Source organism: Neopsephotus bourkii, unplaced genomic scaffold, assembly GCF_033783945.1.
Source record: "Neopsephotus bourkii isolate Nb327-2 ecotype Australia unplaced genomic scaffold, CSIRO-AGI_Nbou_v1 NB_1080, whole genome shotgun sequence".
NCBI classification, from domain to species: Eukaryota; Metazoa; Chordata; class Aves; order Psittaciformes; family Psittacidae; genus Neopsephotus; species Neopsephotus bourkii.
The window spans coordinates 4580015-4600314 of NW_026901568.1; the positions used below are offsets into that span (position 1 = coordinate 4580015).

At 42.6% G+C, this 20300-nt stretch overlaps 1 protein-coding gene across 1 annotated transcript; it reads left to right on the forward strand.

The window, feature by feature from the left end:
- The first annotated feature begins 1060 nt into the window (after positions 1-1060).
- On the forward strand, positions 1061-16455 carry ARL8B (ADP ribosylation factor like GTPase 8B). Its single transcript, XM_061362139.1, has 7 exons — positions 1061-1326; positions 10830-10910; positions 11534-11607; positions 12023-12116; positions 12751-12818; positions 13033-13103; positions 14481-16455. Exons 1-7 carry the CDS (start codon positions 1204-1206, stop codon positions 14528-14530), a joined length of 561 nt encoding a protein of 186 aa, XP_061218123.1. The 5' UTR covers positions 1061-1203; the 3' UTR covers positions 14531-16455.
- The last annotated feature ends 3845 nt before the right edge of the window (positions 16456-20300 follow it).

Consider the following 20300-nt stretch of genomic DNA (forward strand, 5'->3'; position numbering starts at 1 on the left):
ATGAGGGGTGACCTTATTAGTGTATATAAATATATAAAGGGGGAGTGTCACGAGGATGGAGCCAGGCTCTTCTCAGTGGCAAACAATGATAGGACAAGGGGTAATGGGTACAAATTGGAGCACAAGAGGTTCCACTAACCTGAGAAGAAACTTCTTCTCAGTGAGGGTGACGAACACTGGACAGGCTGCCCAGGGAGGTTGTGGAATCTCCTTGTTTGGAGACATTCAAAACCCGCCTGGACACGTTCCTGTGTAACCTTATCTAGGTGTTCCTGCTCCGGCAGGGGGATTGGACTAGATGATCTTTTGAGGTCCCTTCCAATCTCTAACATACTGTGATACTGTGATACTGTGAGGTCCTCAGTAAAATAGCTGTGCAAAATGCATGGATTCCTGGCAAAGCTCCTAGGGAACATCTGGTTACGTGAGGGTAAGATCATGGGCAGGGATGTTTGCAGTTCTGAGGGCACGCTTGCTTTGAAAAACACTCTGTATGTATCATGTAGAAACATCATGGTTAGTATTTCTTAACCCCTGGTGCTCTGCAAGCCCAGAATGTGCCTGGAGGGCCCTGCAGCTCCATGCTTCAGTGTTCAGCTCTCACAGACCCACCCGAGAGAGGAACAAACCGGGGGATGCACCAAGAAGAGCCCCCACAACCGGTGTGCTTTGTAACTGGAGCCACAACCCTCCATGCAGCCTTGGTCGGGTCCTGCTCCCCGCCCTGCTGCGTGGCTCTGAGGGGATCCGCTGGCGGCGGGGGCGCTTCTGTGGGGCCAGATGGAGCAGGCGGCTGGGGATGGCTCGGGGGCCGTGGGTACGGTTCGCAGCACGGCACAGCTGCCCGGAGGGAACGGCCTGCGGCGAACCCCGAAACCCGAGGGTCCAACCCGACAGCCGTGAGCTGCCGGACCAGCTCCCGCCCAAGATGGCGCGGCCCCGCCTCCGCCCCGCCCCCTCGCCGCCGCCGGTCCTCCCCGGGCGCAGCGCGGGTGGCTGCCGGCAGGGGGCGGTGCAGCGGAGGGGCTGGCAGCGGCGAGGCCTCTCTTGGTTGCGTCGCGCGAGCGCGTCGAGGCGTCATATGACCGCGGCGCGGGGGCGAGCTGGGCCGTGTGGGAGCGCGCCGGTGCCCGACAGCCGCCGCCGCCAGTCCCGGGCCGAGCCCGCCAGTACCCCCGGCCCGCCCGCCCGTCTGCTGCAGCCATGCTGGCGTTGCTCTCCCGGCTGCTGGACTGGTTCCGCTCCCTCTTCTGGAAGGAGGAGATGGAGCTCACTCTGGTGGGGCTGCAGTACTCGGGCAAGACCACCTTCGTCAACGTCATCGCGGTGAGCGGGCCGCGCCGGGACTCGAACGGGAGGCGGCGGGGCTGGCCGGTAGACCTGGTTGCCGCACGGTGCCAGGCACGTCGCGGCCGGTGCAGGCCCCGCTGGAGGGGACTGGCGCCGCTGTAGAGGCGGGCCGGACCGGGAGCGGCCTCGTGTCCGGCCTCGGCCCTCGCTGTCGCTTATCGGCACGCCCCAGACCGGTAGTGTCTTACATGCGGAGCCCGACTGAGGGGTGCAGCCGCTCCCGCGGGGCTGCCTGGGGTGGGAGCTGGCCATGGCGGCTCTCGCGGGGTAGTCTCCTAGGTGGTGGCTGAGCCAGCCTTGCGCGGGGCCTCCATAAACCTTTGTGTGCTAATGGGACCCTGATGACACCGGTAGCTGTATCGGAGCTCTGCCGCTTGCCCTGAAGGCTTGTTTCAGTCAGCGTATTAGTCTGGTCAGGCTTGGGTTGGGTTAAGGTGAAGACAGTGTGATGTGTCTTCAGTGGCTTTCCTCCATTTGACTTTTTTTCCAGTGGTCATCAGTAGATGATTGTTTCCCTGTCATGGTCCTTCTCTCAGATTTTTGCTTATCCTGTTTGCTGAAACCTGCATTAAATAATCTACTTTCTCTTAAGGTATGCACTAAGATGTACAACTTCCAAGCCTAAGAGCAGCACACTGCTGAACTTGGGCCTACTTATCTGACGATCTGCCTGGAGCAGATGAAGGAAGGGTGTGGGAATCCTCCTACATGAAACTTTTCCATTGTTGAACAAGATAAAGCATGGCTTGCTTAAATGCTGTGTTCGGCCTCATCAGTGTCCTGTTCTGTGGATGCATGTGATGGAAGACAATTCAAAGGGATAAGCTGGAATTTGAAAGCCTTTGTAGGGAAACTGAAATGGGAATCCAGGGTACCTTCTAGTTTTGCAGGAGCATGAATGTCTTGATTTCAGTGCCTCTAGAATAAGGAAGCTGGTGTCTTCAGCCTTACAGTTAACAGAGCTTCAGGATGTTTTGGGTTTTGGTTTGTTTTGTTCTTTTTGGGTTTTTTTTGGTTGTTTTTTTTTTTTTTTGAGGCTGTCATCTGAATATTATTATTTTCACGAATGTATTTATTTGTCAGTTAAATGAGGTGCAGGATAGGAAAAGGACTGTCGTTCTCTTGCAGTTATACAGAATCCTTACATTTAACTAGCTGTCGAAATGTAACTAACGTCTTGTGTAGCTGTGGATGCTAGCACTTGGTGGCCTTCATGATAACGTTCATGATAACGTTGTGAAATTGGTCAACTTCATAAAAGGAAACCCTTCCTCTGACTAGGTATGTTAGGTGAAAGCTGCTGGACCAAGAATGCTGGAAGCCTTTTCTTTAACACAGTAAGAGCTACTGCTACCTCTGGGCTTGGATTTCTAAAAATGGAACTTTGAAATTGTTGAACAACCTCAATCTGTGGCTGCTGAGCTGGTGTGTTCATAGAGTTTTGGGTACTGAGGTTATTCTGTAGATGTTTTGTCTTCTGGGATCGTAGATGGTGATGGCACTTGACTTTGCTGTTCCCTGTGCAGTATCAGCAGCACATTTCTTTCAGGGAGTTACCTGTGAATCTATACTGCAGGTATGTGGAGTAGTACTGAATTGTTGTAGTAGCTGCACTTTGGTTTAGTCCATCTAAATAATCTCAAATGGGAAAAATACACCTAAGATAAGCTGACATCTGTATCCAGCTTGCTTTGCTAGTGGTTGAATCTTGCAAGGTTTCAGCCACACATTAGGATCACACCCAGACATTTATCTGAGTGTCATTCAAGCACTCTTGCAAAACTGAATGAAATAAGGAAGTTGTTATGCATAATGACACAGCCTAGTTAGGTGGTTTAAGTTTGGAAGTAGCTAGTTGCTTTTCTGAAGTTTTTAATTGGAAAAATCTAGTGACTCTTTTCAAAGAAAGAGTGAGGGGACTTGCTCAGGGGTTTATTACTGTTTAAAAAAAAAAAATAAAAGCCCTAAGCTTCAGTTACCAGTGCAGTATTAGTTCTTGAAGTAGTAGTGCTGTCCATGGCATGAAGAGCTAACTTCTTGTTAGCTGCCACCTTGAAGGACTTCAGTTCAGAGTATGCATTTGGAAAGAAGAGCCGAAAAAGAATAACTGCTCTCTGCAGGCCAGTTAATGGTTTGGATGGATGTAGCTGTCAAACATTGGGATTGCTTAAAACCAAAATGAAAGGAATGACACAGCAAGATGCTAGTCCTGTAGAATAGCTCTAAAAGCTGGATTGCATACCAGGAACTTGCTAGGGCTTATAAGGTTGTGTTCTGTGTAACAGAGGGCTGTTACCAGTCTCTTCACAACAGTGAGTTTAATCTAATATAAATCTCTAATGTAATTTATGCCAATCAAATCAGGCATATGCAACGAGAGGAAAAACTCAAGCAATTACACAGGAGACTTGATCCAAGGTTTGACTGCTGCTGGAGTAGAAAGGGCATGACAGGCAGACAGTCCCATTTTAGAATAATTTTTTCTAGGTAGGTAGCTGGTTTGACCATATTTATTCCTTCAGTGTAAACGTGCACTTAGTTTCTGATTGGACCAAACTTACTTTGACTAGGTTTAAAAACTGACCTTAGCAGTGAAATTTAGTTACAGCTGAATGCAACTAATGCAGCTTCTGCTTTGCTGAGGCTCTGTATTAGTCACTGTCTCTAATTAGATATTAAGCATAAGCTTTCCATGTGCATGAGTAAACTTGCTCACAAGGGAGGATATCATTTCTTCCTGGTCCTGATTTCCATAATGTAGATGGCCCGTGGCTCTTGTTTGTAGAAACTGCATGTTATCCCAGTATCACATCTTGAGTTGTTAGCTTCTTGTCTGAGGATTCGAAATGCCCATTAGTTACTGGAGTCTGTAGTATCTTTTGTCATTTGTATCTTTGCAGATAGCATCTATTAACAGGTTTTCATCAGACATGCTATCAAAGCTGTGAGTCCCAGCCATGCCGTTTTGGAGAGGTACGAGAGGCAACGAGCTCCACAGCCACGTGACACAACTGAAATGTGACTCAAGTAAACTGACTCTGCTTCCAGGCTGTGGGCAGTGCATGCTGGTGAATAAAGGGACACTTGTTCAGCTTCAGAAAACTGCTTCATAGAAGAGCAGCACTTCCTGTTGTGAAGTGTTGCTTGAAACCTGGTAGATTTGTTCTTGATCCAGCAGTTTGGCACTGGAACATTGAAGCTTGATAGCCTGATCCTCAGCAAGCAGGGGTTGGAGCTGGACTTCCCCAATACTGTTGTCAGGTTTAAGAGCTAAACTCAATCTGTTCCATTTGTAGTGATAGATAGCAAATAAGATCCCTTTTTAAGATTTGTGTCAAAGCCTAAATTAGCATGGTGTGGTTTTAACTTTGGGATATCTGACAAGTCTTTGAATGAGGCCTTGGTTTGTGAAGAGAGGCAGTTTTAGAAATGGTTCAACAAAGGATTCCCTTGGCCAGTTTGGAGCTGTGACTGCCTTCTGTCCTCATGACTATTATAAATAACTTTGACTTAAAGAAGCCATACCAGAGAAGTGTGGAAAAAGATTGCTCTAAAGAGCTTTGCTGCTGTGTTAGTGCCTTCAAACACCCAGGTAGGTCATAAATAACGTATGTTGTCACCTTATACACATGGTAGTTAAGGGAGAAGGTTGATACATTTTTTTTAGTGTTTATTAATCAGAGAAGTCTCTTGAAATGGATTGCCTCACTTCATTAGGTAATAAAGCTAATATGAGGTGACTCATACTCTAGTTAATACTTTTTCTTTGAGGTCCTGCTTGCTGTATCCCACCTGGTCTGAAACAGGTGATTAAAACGGGAATCTAGTTTTTCCATCCTGGTCTTAAGTTCCCATATAGCACTCTTTAAGTAGTGGAAGAGCTTTAGGTGGTAACACCTGGAGAAAGATGGTTTCACAAAAGGCATGAAATGTCTGTAAATCTTGTATGACTGACTTCTAGATAGAAATGTGTCTTTTTAGGGCTTATTTGACTGCTGTGTGGTAGTACGTGTTAAACAGGCCGTGTCCTTTTAAGCATTCCGTTGAAGTCAGGGTTGGGGAAATAAAACTTCATTTTCTTGTCAGATACCACTATTTTGGTTTCTGCAGCAATCAGTCATAGAAGTGCTGTTGTAAAGCTTTTCAAGGGACTGTTTGATCACAGCGATTCAAGCTTTGAAACTAGAGTTCAAGCTTCTGAATGTGATCACAAGTAACTGAAATACTGAAGTATTTCAAGAAGGCAGCCAGACTACAGAAACTGGAGAATCGATTTGTCCATATATGATGTGCTTTTTGGTTGAGGCTATGAATGTTGCAGAGGAGGCTTAGTGTAGGGGTAGCTTTATGTAATGCTAAAATTACCCTGCCTTTTTTTTTTTTTTTTTTTAAAGAGATTTCTGAAAGATGCAGTTATTTTTCTTAGTGTGAAAAGTTTAGGGATGAGCAGCAGGGCTTAAGATTATATACTGGTTCAGGTGAGTTGGGAGTGTCCTGGCTGGGATGCATACTCCCAAAGTTATTGTCTCCTTGTCAGCTAAGCTTGTTTGTGATCTCTTCTAGATGGATGAAAAGTATTATGAGTAAAGATAAAGAAATCCTTGGTGTGTAGTAACAAAGTCTATATGAAGAAATTTGTCCTGTAACAGTAATGAATCATGTTAGCTTTATGAGATGCAAGATGAAGGATGCCCTGACTTTTTCTGTTGTTATAAAGAATGTCCTTGTGCAGGCTGTGGAATCAAAATCTGGTTGCTGTGAATTGGTGGTTGAGGACCATGAGGATGCACCATTGTAGGCAGCATGCTTTCTGCTGACAGCAGGAGAAAACTTATTGCTTTAGCTGGAAAGAAGAGGGAACACTGGTTCTGCTGCTGCAATTTGAGTTCTGCCTTTAATGGCTCCTTTAATGTATTGAAATGAGCTTTTAAGGAAGGTAGAGGAAGGAGGAATTCCAGTATTACACTCAATTACTTGATCAAACTGCTTAGCGCTTACAGTCTGGTAAGCGTAACTCCCTAGGAGCTGGCAGTCTTCTGCCTGTAGTTTATGGGTTAAGCTGGCTGCAGCTTAAGACTGATCTCTCATCCTTTTTACACTTCTGAAATGTTAGCAATGGAGAGTACAATGCATAAACACCGCAGTCCATGCAAGAGCTGATACTATGACTAGATGTAGGGTGAGCTGAATGCAAATGGATTTGTTCAAGTAGGTGTTGGCCCTGTGCTGGAATATAATGCAGGGACCTAGTTCAGCCGGGAAGCACTTTTGCTCCTCTGAATAATCCCTATCCAGCATAAATACTCAGGCAGGTAAATGGGTTCATGTTGTGCTAAAATCACATGCCTGGGTTCTTGGGGAGCTTGGAGTATTGAAAAGGGTCTTAAACCAGGAGGCTTAACGACTGGTCCTGGAGGTTCTTTCTGCATGTGGTCTCTGAAATTTGGTCTGTTTAGTCTCCCTCTTTCTTATCAGGGGCTAGAGTTAACTTTGTTTTGTGACCTTCAGTGAGCAGTTTTAGGCTGTGTGACCTCGGAGCTAATGGCTCAATTCATTGTCACTTGCAGTACACAAGGCTGATCTTCCAAGAGGCCTGGATGAAGTACAGGGTCTGCCTACTGGAATATTCGCAAGTGCTGAAATGGATGTTCTTGCTGGATTTGTAAGCAGCTACTCTTGAGTAGCTTGAGCTATAAGTGTTTGAGTATTTGAGTGTTTGAGCAATGCTACTGTGTATGACAACAGCCAAGCACTTTGAGATCAGGAACTGAAAATATTTCTGTGCTTATCAAACTTGTTTGAAAGCTGGTGCCTGTTTTAGAAGGAGAAACCATCGTATTGTGAACACACACTGATAGGGCTGAGTAATCTGCTCTAGGAGGGCCAGAGGGAAGTCTGATTCAAACAGAATTGCTTACTAATAAAAGCATATTCTTGTTCTACTGAGCAAGTAGCTTTTGCATATGAATAAGATGCAGCTAAATTCCTGGCTTTTTCCCTCCTGTAGAGGTAGTAAACAAAAGCCCTCTAAATTCTGGGTTTAGAGAACTGTTTCTGGGCTAAGATGGTTGGCTACAATAGCAGAACCTATCAAAGGAGATCATTGCCTGCTAGCAAAATCCTGTACCATCTTTTTACCATTTTTGATCTATCTTAAAATACAAGGTGGCTTAAAATATAAGGTTTCTTCATGTAAACTGTGAACACTGTGTGAACAGTGTGTGAACACCCACACTGATACCAGAGTAAGGTCTTTCAAATGAAGAGATGAGTTGATCAGTATGCTCAAACCCTGCAGTCAGGTGTGCTTCTTGAAGCTGTGAAGTGCCCACCTCACCTCAGGCTCAGTCTTAACGTTTTATAGTGGGGATGGGTGGGCTTGTTTTGGAGGCAGCTCAGTGAAAGCAGCTGTGCTACGCTTCTGTTTCTGACAGCTCAGAAAGCATGTCAGTGCTGGTTTGTTTTGCCTACAAAGCAACATACAGAAAGCTGGAACTCAAGTTGTAACTGAGTGACTCTGTAGTCCAGTTTTTAAGCAAGTCAGAACAAGTTTTTATGCCACCTGGGTGTGTACTGTGGGTAGAGAGTACTTGTAGAGTAGTATATGGTGCAGCAGCTTTTCTGAAGATACTGTGATGCACCAAAAGGAAGCATTCCAGAAATTTCTTCAACATTACATTAAGCATGGAGCAAAAGAGGAGCTGCTCCAATCTGAAGGAATCCGTATCCTAAAAGAGTGGTAGAGCTATTTGTATTGTAGAAGAAAGCATGAGCTATTGGTAGGAACAGCACTTGAGTGAAGAGTCTTGAAGTATGAGTGGGATAGCTGATAGCATATGGGGTGGGTAATATAATGTAGCACAGAGATGGAGGTTGAGGGAGTGCTTGGGAGATGTTTGGTTACAAGATGTGGGTGTAGGGTGTGACTGCAGAAGCAGGAATGCAGTGGTTCTTGAGCAACCATTGCAAGCTGACCCTTCAAAGGCAAGATTGGCAGTGCATGCTTTATGAACTGAACTAAACTGCATCAGATGTGGAAAGCAGGCTTAATCACCTGCTGCTGAGCTACACGTAATCCAACTGGCTGAGATGGGCAACTTGCACACTGGGCTTTCAAGGCAGGAACAGGAAGCTCCTGAACCAGCATGCAGGTTGTGCACCTACCTTGCCAAGTTATCAGAAAGGTTAGAGTAGTTTCTGAAATGTCCTGCATGAGATTGATACGTGTAGCTTAAAGAGCTGAAACATCTTGCAAATGAGAATTCAAAACACCTACCTAATGAGGTTTAAGCTGTCCATTTTTCAGATCATTGCTTTTTACTGTTGTTTTCCTTGTATTCAAGGACTTAGTTATTTTTTTGCTTCTTTTAAAACACAATTAGTCTGTATAGCCATGCATCTGGAAAGCAGATATTAAATGTGAAAAATCACCACCTGTTCAGGGACTGCTGTCTTTTCAAGTCTAAGCTCTGGATGTATTTCTGTTTTGGAGGTCAGTGGCAAGATCAACATGCCATTTAACTGAAGGACTTGGCCAAATAAGCCCAAATGAGACCATTATCATCTGTATGTTTTCAGATGATTTCTAATATTTATCAGACTTATACTGGAGTCTGTATTATGTGAAGCTTGCTGCACTGGTATGCTAGGGGAAGATCACAGTGAGGGGGTTGGAGGTGAGCTGGTGAGGGCAAGCTGAAGAAAGTGCAGGCTTCTAGGCATAGAAGTGAATAACAAAGCAGTGGTATTACGAGCTGATCATCTTCTGGTTGCAAATTCTGAACAGCATCTACTCAAAGCATAGAATTGTTTAGGTTGGAAAAGGCCTTTAAGATCACTGAGTCCAACTGTTAGCCCAGCACTGCCCACTAAACCATGTCCCTAAATGGCACATCTACACATCTTTAAATACCTCCAAGGATGGTGACTCCACCACTTTGCTGGGCAGCCTGTTCCAATGCTTGACTACCCTTTCAGTGAAGACATTTTTCCTAATATCCAATCTAAACCTCCCCTGTCACCACTTGAGGCCATCTCCTCTTGTCCTATAGCTTGTTACTAGGGAGAAGAGGCTGACCCCCACCTTGCTCCATCCTCTTTTCAGGTAGCTGTCAGGAGTGTTTGTTAGGGTCTCCTTTGAGCCTCTGTTTCTCCAGGCTGAACAACTTTCCTCAGCCGTTCCTCTTCACACTTGTGCTCCAGACCCTTCACCAGCTCTGTTGCCCTTCTCTGGATCAGCTCCAGCACCTCATTCTTGTAGTGAGGGGCCCAAAACTGACACACTAGTGTGGCTTCACTAGTGCTGAGCACAGAGTGTGATCACTGCCCTATTCCTGCTGCCACACTATTCCTGATACAAGCCCTATATGCTGTTGGCCTTCTTTGGCATGTCCAGTCGGACTTAGGTACTACTTCCAGCTTGTGAGCAGTTGCGCCCTAACTGTAGGGCGAAGTGACATCTGCTTCAGAGATCCCTTTAGGGCTTTTAACTCAGCCTAGCTTCTCTGTGCAACATTAAGGAAGAGAAGCAGATTTTCTGCTGCTATGATACCAGACCCTAATTAAACAACTGAATGCATTTGAGTTGATCTTTTTTCCAAATCTGGTTGACTCTCTGGTTGTATTACATATAATGGATGTAGTGTGATACATAATGACTGCTGTGGCTAAGATTCACCTTCTGCCAAAAAGCTAAGGGAGCATGGGAGAAATCTGTACTGCTGTGGATAACGCTTGTTACGGCTCCTGGGTTAGCTGCAGGAGATAGCTGTGAACTTGGCTTTCAAGCTGTTACAGCTAAAAGTGTAACAGCCAGTAAAACATCTGCCACCAGAGAACTTCTGTAGTACAGCACTGTTTTGTGGCAGTTATGTCAGAGTTTAAAGTGATGCTGAACTTCTGGTGGAAATGGACTGAAATATTCTCCAGTTGCATTCCAATTGCCTCTTCCACTGTGGAACAGGTTAGACACTGTAGCCTAGCAGGAAGTAGACCTGTCAGGTCCTTCCACTTTCCAGCCTTTAACATTCCTCAGGGAGTTAACCCATAGCTGTGGGTTGGAGGCTTACTCCATAGGAGTGATTTATTACTCTAACTGTCATACATAGAGTAGCTTGCATCAGAGGAAAATCTAGCTTCCAGGTAACTAGGAGATCCTGATGTACAGAACTTGGCTCCAGCAGAAGTAGGCAAATGGCTCTTTTCCTATACTTGCCCTGCTTGTCCATCTGTTAAATTGTGCAAAGCATTTTTCCACAGGTAACTTTGCTGCCCTGGCTGCCTCAAGGCTTGGAAAAAAAGTGTTTCAGTGCTTGTAAGAAATGACTCTACTGACTTAACACAAGCTTCAGTACACATGAATATAATATCTGCAACCTCTTGTCTATAAAGCCTTCAGTTGAAAGACAGTAAAAGATCATATTTTATTATGTAAACTAGCTGCATCAGGTAAACACTAAATTCACCTTTTTTTTTTTCAGTCAGGTCAATTCAGTGAAGATATGATTCCTACTGTGGGCTTCAACATGAGGAAAGTTACAAAGGGTAATGTTACAATAAAGGTATGTTACTACTGTTGTCTGTCTCTTTTTAAACCCATGCAGGGTGGTTTTCAGTTTCTAGTTTAAAATTTGTATGTTTGCTCTGTTTTGCTTCCACCATTGGTACAAATACAGGAAACTGAAGAGGCTCAGCTGAATCTGTCACATAGCTTAAGGATACACGTATGTTTGTTTATGGGGTTTCTTAAATGAGAATCTGTGTGTGATTTCCAGACTCGTGGACTAGTTAAAGCAATGTTGTGATAAAGCTGTCTGGCTGTAATCTGAGTTAATTTTCAGAGATTCTCCACTTCTGCTCATCAATGTTGCTTAAGAGTAGGCTTATCAAAAAGCAGTTTTAAGTCAATACATCTTATCTTATTTTCTTGTATAGCACAGTGTGTAAACTTACTACACAGGTGTGTTCTTGCACCTGGTATAAGATGCTCTAATTTGCAACTTATGCTGTTGGGCCTGCAAGCTTTGAGCAGCTGTACTAGGGATTATTTCTGCTCTGATATGTGAGAGGTCCTGCAGCTGGCCTAAGGAGAAAGGAAAAACTGTTTTAATTTCTTGTCTTATTCTTTGCGTGACATGTTTAGACATAGTGCATGGCTAAATTGTCTTTTTCCCCTTGCCTTAAGATTTGGGATATAGGAGGGCAACCACGATTCCGAAGCATGTGGGAGCGATATTGCAGAGGAGTTAATGCTATTGTGTAAGTGTCATCTTCTTTCAGCTACTACTTAACTTCAAATCTGCTCCTCTTCTGTGTGTACCCTTTCTAACAGTGCATGCCTGACTTGATAGTACTTGTTTTAATTTTGCAGCTGTACTGCAGCCATATTGACCTCTTTTACCCTTAAGTTCAGGGCTCAGGATAGGTTATTTTCTTACCAGTGTGTGATCTGGAGTACTAACTGCTTCCTGTCTGAATTGGATGGCAGTGCTGTCTAACTGAAAGAATCTTCCATCTACTCTGATCTTGGAGAATTTTTTTAAAAGAACCAAATTCTTTGCTCAGAAGATCTAGCTTTGTGTATTGTTGAATGTGCTTAGAACAGTGTAAGGGAACGACTGCTGTTCCTGAAGTAGTTCAGTCTTACTGACCTAACCTTAAATTCTCTTTAAAGCTACATGGTAGATGCTGCAGATCGTGAAAAAATAGAAGCCTCTCGAAACGAGCTGCACAATCTTCTAGATAAGCCACAGTTACAAGGAATCCCTGTAAGTAATGTTGCCTTACACAGTATTAAACTTGCTTGCAGAATGCATGTAACTTTAGCAACTCTGAAGTTTGGCTTGGACTGTTAAGTGTAAGAAAGACCTGACCTTATTGGTTAGTATAAGCATGAACAATAACTACCTGTTATGTCTCAAATCAAACTGATGACCTCAGTCAATCCTTCAATGATCTTACTCTTGTTCAATGCCAACAGCAACAACAAAAAAAGTTAAAAAAAAGGACAGGAGTTCCAATAGTAGAATATCCCACAGCATGCGTTTGTGCTCTCTAGAGTCTGCTATAATTGAGGTTAACCAGAGTGTAGTACAGAAGTATAGAGTAAGCTTAGGGAATCACAGGTAAAGTCTACTGGGATTGTTCTCGGTTTTGTTAGTTGATGTGTTCTCATGCTTGCTTTTTGCATGTAACAGTTTATTTGTACCCCCCCTTTCCCTGTGTCAGTCTTCCTTCATCTGGCTTAATAGTGATTTTCTCATTCTGTTTGATTTACTAGCCTAGTGCAGACTACTTATCAGACTCCCTGAAGTTTGCTGTGTGGTTTGATGTGGGTTTTTTTTTCTGTTGTTGCTTTTAAAAAGCAAAGCTGCAACTGTTTCCTTTTACTCTGGATTACAGGTTCTAGTACTTGGAAATAAGAGAGACCTTCCTAATGCTTTGGATGAGAAACAGCTAATTGAAAAGATGTAAGTCTAACCCTTCCGAAGAAAGGCTACTTTAAATGAATTTGTGTACATAAGGTTGTTACGTGAGTAAGCTTGTATTTGTATGTAGAAAACCCAGCAACAGGAGCTAGCTGCAACATTGTACAAAACCAAGTTATTTGAAGATGAACAGGTTAGACTGTCAGTGTAAGCGTCTTTGTTATAAGTGTATGCTGAAATGTTCTCTCTCTTGTAGGAATCTTGCTGCTATTCAAGACAGAGAAATCTGCTGCTACTCAATTTCTTGCAAAGAGAAAGATAATATAGGTAACTATTAACCTAAAATGTTAAACATTATGAAGAGCTGTCAAGGGATGGATTTGGGGGACTCTAAGTGCTTAAGTTTCCTGGCTTCAGTAAACTGGTAACAAAGGAATAATGTGTCAGTGTACTGGTTATATTTTGTGTAACTCCTGATGGAAGTGAGGAAGCTTTGGCTGGTATTAAAGCGAAATCTGCTGCTTGCCTTTAGTTTGCAGCAAATACCTGACTAGTCTCACTATTAGTTTGGCCTAAATGATTTTATACCTCTGTTGGGTGTTCTCAGCTCTGCCACACTCCATGAGGCTAGCAGGTACCTGAAGCAGGTTTTTCCTCAGTCATTACCTTGAAATTATCATCTTCTCTTGCTGCCTTATCAAAGCAGTTCCTGTTGTGGCCTATGCTAGTCACTCCTCCATGCAGCCAGACAGTAATTTTTTTTTCTGGTGCTGACATCAATTGCTTTAGAATTTCTGAAGTTCAAAGGCAGAAACCATGGTACTGTGTAATACCAAGTACTTGACTTAAGTATTGTAAATAAACCAAGTAATCTCAACTGAATAAAAGCGCAGTACTTATAAGGAAAAGGATGGCAAGTGTTGCCTTCTTGTGGCTGCCATGAGATTGACACTGGTTCACTGGCAGGCTAACACAGGTTTACTGATGAGGGAAACTTCAGGCTGGTGGTCACAGGAACAAGCTGCAGAGGGTACCAGGACTGCTTTATGTTAAGCACTCAACTTCTTTCCAGAAAAATCTGCCTCTGGAACTCTTCTGACCTCTTAGCCACAAACCTTAACTATCAGTTAAAGATGAAAACGTGGTGGACAGGAGCAGCAGATACTCCTTTCTCTCATATCTCCCACACACGCCTCACAGCACAGCTGAGCATCACTGATGCTATAGGGAAGGTGCTGCTAGAAGCAGTGGGCTGGTATGATGTTAGTGCATTTCACTTCCTTAGGAGACCCTCTTTCAAGCATGGAGGAGCTTGAAGACTTATACTGTAGGTCTAAACTAACTTTGTTAGGCAAGGAGACACAGATTGGCTAGATAGAGTAACGCTGATCTCAGACTACTTATGTGAGTCATACCAAAGTGTCAGGTTAAAAGATGTCTTTTTCTAGAGGTGTAGTTGACTGAAGAACAAGGATGTCTGGGGCAGTTCCTTTAAATGCATCTTAAGGGATGCTGGGCAGCTATAGGACCAAAGCACTGACAGCAAGCATTCCAAAAAATGATTCTGTTGATCTGTCTTGGATCATCCTTTAGAGAAGTACTTGGATATTCCTGTCGTGTCTGAGGACACTGGCATACTAAAGTGATGCCAGTTATACAAATACAGATAGACACTTGAATATGGAACTTCTCTTCTTTCTCCAGATATCACGCTTCAGTGGCTTATTCAGCATTCAAAATCAAGAAGAAGCTGAAGTCTTCCTGGAATCTCCAGTACCAGTTGGCCATAATCTCAATTGTCCACTTCCCTCCATAATGAGATACTACCCCAAAATCCTGTATCAAGAATCTGCCTTTTCACGGTTCATTTCTCATGTGCACTGCTGAAGACTTGTATTCCTATTCTGTCACAAAACAACTAGAGTTGTCATGATAAAGTCAGCACAAATATTTATTTTACAACCATCTGTGGTGGGAGGGTTGGGGGGGGCTTTTTAAGAAAAGATAACCTAGTCTCTCTACCATGTTAACTATGATGGTACACTCTGTTCTGGTTTTTCAGGGCCAGGTTTTTATATGATTTTCAGCAGGTGTTTTATTTCTAGTGTTTAGTGGCTTGAAGATGCTGATGCTTGACAGCATTAAGATTCTGTAAGAAGCCACATACAGTAGTTAGAAAACATTTAAGCGTGAGTTGTGGGATACTGATTAATCTCACAAATGCATGTGATGTGTGTATGTAAGCAGAGAAATGGAAGCTGATTGCAGAGGGGAGCACAAGGCATAATAGATCAGCATCACTAATCTACAGCTGAGATCTTACTCTGTCACTTGAAAAGGAAAACTCTCATGATGCATTAGGAAAGAGTCAAACTGTTTAAAATCATTTTGTTGCTTCTGTTTAACATTTATGTGGGGAATGGGAATGGACTGTTCTGTCAAACTTTCAAAAAAAATTGGAGTATTCCAGCATGAAAACAAATTGCTAGGAACATCAGACTTTGTTCAAATACATTTTTCTATCCACAGATACTGGTGGTCTCTATCTGAAACCAGAACATACATTCTGAGCAGCTGCATGACACTTAAATTACTGATGTTTCTGTATAGAGTCAGTTGTTGACCTTTAGCACAATATCTATGTAATTGTCTAGTGTCTCCCTGCTCATGAAATGGCTGGGCACAGTTTCACCTGGTGCTATGGAATATCTAGGCTATTGTGACAACTCTAGACCTGCCTGCTTTCTTGATGTAACCATGTGCAAAGTCTGTAAGTTGCAAGATGAAATGTTCTACTGTGTCAAAGCACAAGAGAGCCAATGAATTGATCCTGTTTCTTGAGTAGCCCCTACAGTATAGGGAAGTATGCATAAACTAAAGATTGTAATGTTTTTGTAGCTTTATTTTCTCAATGACTTCAGTATATTTAAAGGGACGGACTTGTTAAGACTGGTTTGTTCATACAGTAATGTCAGTGTAGCTTACTAGTGTATGCAAATACATGGTACACCTGCTTGTGTTGCCTCACACTGTGTGTGATTCTTCACCTAAATGTGGTTTGCATTATGTTGGAGTCTTTGGTTGGAAACAGTTTAGTCCATATCAGTTACGACAAGCCAGTTTTAATTGAGACTGCCATGGCCTTACTGTTCTGTACCAACTATCGCACTGTTGCACAGACACTACATGCTGCCTGCATTCAGTCTGAATTTGCATTTTAACTTTTTGTCCCCTTTTAGTTCTCTGAAGCATGATTTCAATTAATTCATACTCTGGTGCTGTAGAGGAGAGGGTATATTAACTTGCTACTGTAGTCCCTAGTTCACCAGGAACTGCTACAGGTAACTTCTATTTAGCAAAACTTGCTTGTGCCTAAAATAAGGAAACTAAACTAGAATGTGTGAATCTTTGTGGGGGACCAGGTCACTGTTTAGTTAACTGGCCTATAGCTAAAGTCGATGTGTTTGGTGTTTATATACTTCACTGCTTTCAGCATTTATGGCATCCAAACACTACCAATTGTTAACCTGTGCATTACTCTCTGCATGTGAACAACTTATACAATTACTGAACTTTGTAAATACGTGATTTTTTTTATTTAGGTGGATGCATATGTTGGTTTACTGCTCTTCAGCTTTATTCAATAAACTTATGTTTTGAGGGTTGTATTGACACTTAACTGACTGACTTGAGTTGATGTGGCTTAACTCATGGAAATATGTTATGAGCTGTCTGTCTGCTCTCCCACAAGATTAGAGTGGGGGCAGAAGGCTTGATAAATACCTGAGTTTCTTTATTTTCTGTGGTTCAACTGTTCAAGTGTAATAATCATAAAACTACCTTTCAGGCCTGGGGCTTTCTCAGCTTACATGAGCAAGCTTAGCTAGTCAATCTCAGCAGACTTCAGTGTATGAAAAGCACTGGTCAGCTGAAGGGTCTTAAGTAGGGGCAGCCTTCTGGAGCTCTGTTTTCAAGGAAAAAAAAAAGCATTTGTCTACAAGCTTGTTTCTTGTTATCAAGTCTAGAGTAAAACTTTCGCTTTTCTAGCACAAGTGTCAGATCTAGCAGTTCCTGATCATTCACTGCCAATTAATGCATAAAGATTCTTATCCCATTGGGAAGTGAGGCTTCTCATTGACTAAGGTCTTGAACAAAAACTCTTTTGTGACTTTAATCTGAAGTTACAGTGATGGTTCTTTCCAGGTGCTTTGTTGCACAAATTTCTCATAGGTCACTGATAAAGTTACAGGACCGTATGTCAACATCTTCCAAGTAATGGTAACGAACTGGATGTCTCCTATTCAGGGCTTCCCTCCATGTAAGCTTTCACACTTACTGAGCTGTAACAGGTTAGTTTTTAGGCTTGAGTAGTGTTCTGTTAGCATCCATCACATGTAGGTTGTCTGGTGGGAAGGACTAATGAACTGTTGAGTAAAAAGATCGTGTGCATATTTCTTCAGTTCATGGAAGTTTCCTGCATGCAAAGCAAGCTACTTGGAGTGAAAATTTCAAAGGAAAATACCTCTAGACACAAAATCAGTATTACTGCTGCAAGATTTGTCACCCTGGTTGGTCTGATACCAGCACTAATCACTTAAATCAGCTGTGGTATGAATTTGATTAACAGCTCTTTGCTTGACGTATTTCAGGAATAGTTTCTACTAAATCTAAATAGCAGGGAGAGCTACAAAGGCTATTTGTGATGTGTGTACTCAAGAAAGTACATTCGTATTTCTTCACAAAGTGACTAGTTTTTCAGAGCTGGTCCTGTACTGTTCTTCCAGATGGCTTAAGTATAGACCTTCAAGTGACTACTTGAATCCAGTGCTGAGGATTACACTTAATCTTGAAACAGAAAAGTGTACTAAGTCCTTCCAGAGGAGTAAGGCTGTTCTCGCCACCTTTCAGCCTTGGACTTAAAAAACTGCTCACTCCTCTGGCACAGTTAAGTCCGAGGTTAAATCTGTTCTAATGAGGGTGTGGAGCCTAAGGCAGATACTTAGCAGTGTTGTCTGCTGACCTTGGATGCTATAGTTGTGTTCTGCTTCTGAAAATCTGTTGGGCCAGTCTAATCTTGCATGATAATTACTTGTCTCAGGCTCTGTAGTGAGCCTAGACAGCAAACAAAGACTGATGTAATTTCCCATTCTCAACAAAAGTTGCTTTTGGGTATGCATTTTACTAATATAAATTATTGTACTTAATAGCCATTGTCCTGAAACTCATTTCTGATATGTCTGCAGTAGGCCTTGGCTGTTGGCATATTAAGAAAAACAGGTCTTGTGAAAAGGCAAATACTGAGCCAGAGAGAAGTCTTGGTCATGAATATGCATGGGAGTTGGACATCAGTCATATGTTTATGATTTTGTGATGTGTTGCTATTGTGTGGTGTCTCAATGGTTTAAAATAGCTGTCAACTCTAAATAGTTGGTGTTGGTTTTGATCAGTATAAGTGATGGCTCTTACTGATCATAGAGCAGCAAGTCTTCAGACTGGGAAGAGATGTTTGTGCATGCGTCTGCAGCACTAGGCTGTGGGAGAGTTTTCCTTGTGGAAAAACTCCAGTGTTAGTGTGAATGGTGGTTTCTTTAAGTGCAATTACAGTGCAACATAATTCTCATCATCACCCTGACTTTAGCTGAGTGTCTTAGCAGGTGCATAGAGCAGTTCTGTCCTACAACTTGGCAGTATGAAAGATGCACAAATGTGGAGCTGTTCTGTGATCTGTGGAACTAATAATTTAATTTCTTACTGATCTGTGTTTTGGCATCTTTATGGAAACAGGTTGGAAAGACAGTCCTTTTTGGATACTGACATATAAAGCTCCATAATCTTTACTTTCTGGTACAAGAAAGGAGGCCAAAGAAAATGCCTTAAACAGTCTCTGATTAAGTTAATATAGGGATGTAGTGCAGGGATCGATAATAACTTGAAATATGGCTTAGCTGAATTATCAAGCTTTTAACTTTTCTAAGGTTTAATTTTATAGTTACTGTGGCTGTGCAGTGGCATGTCATAATTTGCTTGTTGTGTGTTTACTGGATGTGAAAGAGATGTGCTTCCTCCCAGTAGCATGCCGCAGCTCTGCTCCCTGCTGGCTTGCTTTTGCGCTGACCCTGACTTGAGAGGTGTTTGAATTCTAAACAGGGGGTGTAAATCAGGTTATTTAAGCTTGTCTTGCTGAGAGCAGTGCATTGCCAATGACACAAGCAGCAAAGCAGTGAATTGTGCTAAAGGAGGAGTAATGTGTGACTGCCTGGGACTGGTATGTGCTTCAGGACTTTCATTCCCAAAATGTGAGTGTAGAATGACTTGTCTCACTAGACTATAAACCCTCAATGAGTAGTCCATTGCTTTAGGACTACAGATGTCGAATGTCGAAGTATGCCTTGGTGAAACATTGGGGTTTTCTTTTACATGTCACTTAAATGACAAACACAGAATGGCACTCAGAGGGGGTATGCACATACTGTTTTAAAGGAAAATACCGGGTGTGTTTATTTCTGTCACAGTGGAAGGTGGGTAAGTAGACCTTTGTGCCAGGATTAGTGCCTTTAAATTATGACATTACAGCCTTTATTCTGTTAAAGGTAACATCTATCATTGTGATCATTTTGCAGTGCTTCAATAAAGTGTTGTTAAAAACAATCCTTCTGCATATTCATCTGTAGTAGTACAGCTACTTTTATTGTTCTTAGATACATATAAGAAGCCCTCATTACCAAATTGTGCGAAATGCCATTATACTCAAGTTAACCTAAAACTATCTATGCTAACATGTAATTCTTTTCATCATTTGTGAGAGGAGCAAACCGCTCACTCATTGAAGCAGTCCTCGAACAGTGAAGAGAGTGAGTGGTGTTGCTTCCATATGGACAGATATGTTCAAATACTAAATTCAGGAAGTCTTTCCTGGCCTGATTGGGGAACTTTATGCTTTAAACATGTATTAGCAGAGCAGATTCTCTGGAAACCAGTAGGAGTGTTAACCAAGTGACTTCATCTCAAAAGAGTGACCATAAGCCTTGTGCTCAGTGAGGGCAACTTCCTGAGTATTTGGTCTGTGAAGTGCTCTCATTTGATTACAGCTTTGCTTTAAATGCTTTTGTTGGTCTCATTTGTGCTTCTGAAAAGACCTACTGGGTAGAAAGTCATAAACCATGTTACTCAACAAGCAAAGCAAATACGTGGGTAGAGAAGGAAAAAGCTGTGGTGGTGTGTGAAACTGTAAGCTAAACTTGGCTCTCAGGAGAGCATCACAGTGAAGTAAACTGGGAAGCTGCTTCTGTATAATTGTGTTAACTTGGGATATGGGAAGATATTTCAGTCTTTTCAACAATGTGGATTTTTCCTCTTTTTTTTTCAGAGTTAATAAGTTAATCTTGGTGTGAATATTTTTTTTTGTGCTGAAGAGGGGAAGAACCCCCATTAAAAAGATGGATGAATTCCACAGGTTTTTGGGGCTTTTTTTGTGGGTTTTGGTTTTGTTCTGGTTTTGGGTTTGTGTTTGGTTGTTGGTTTTGT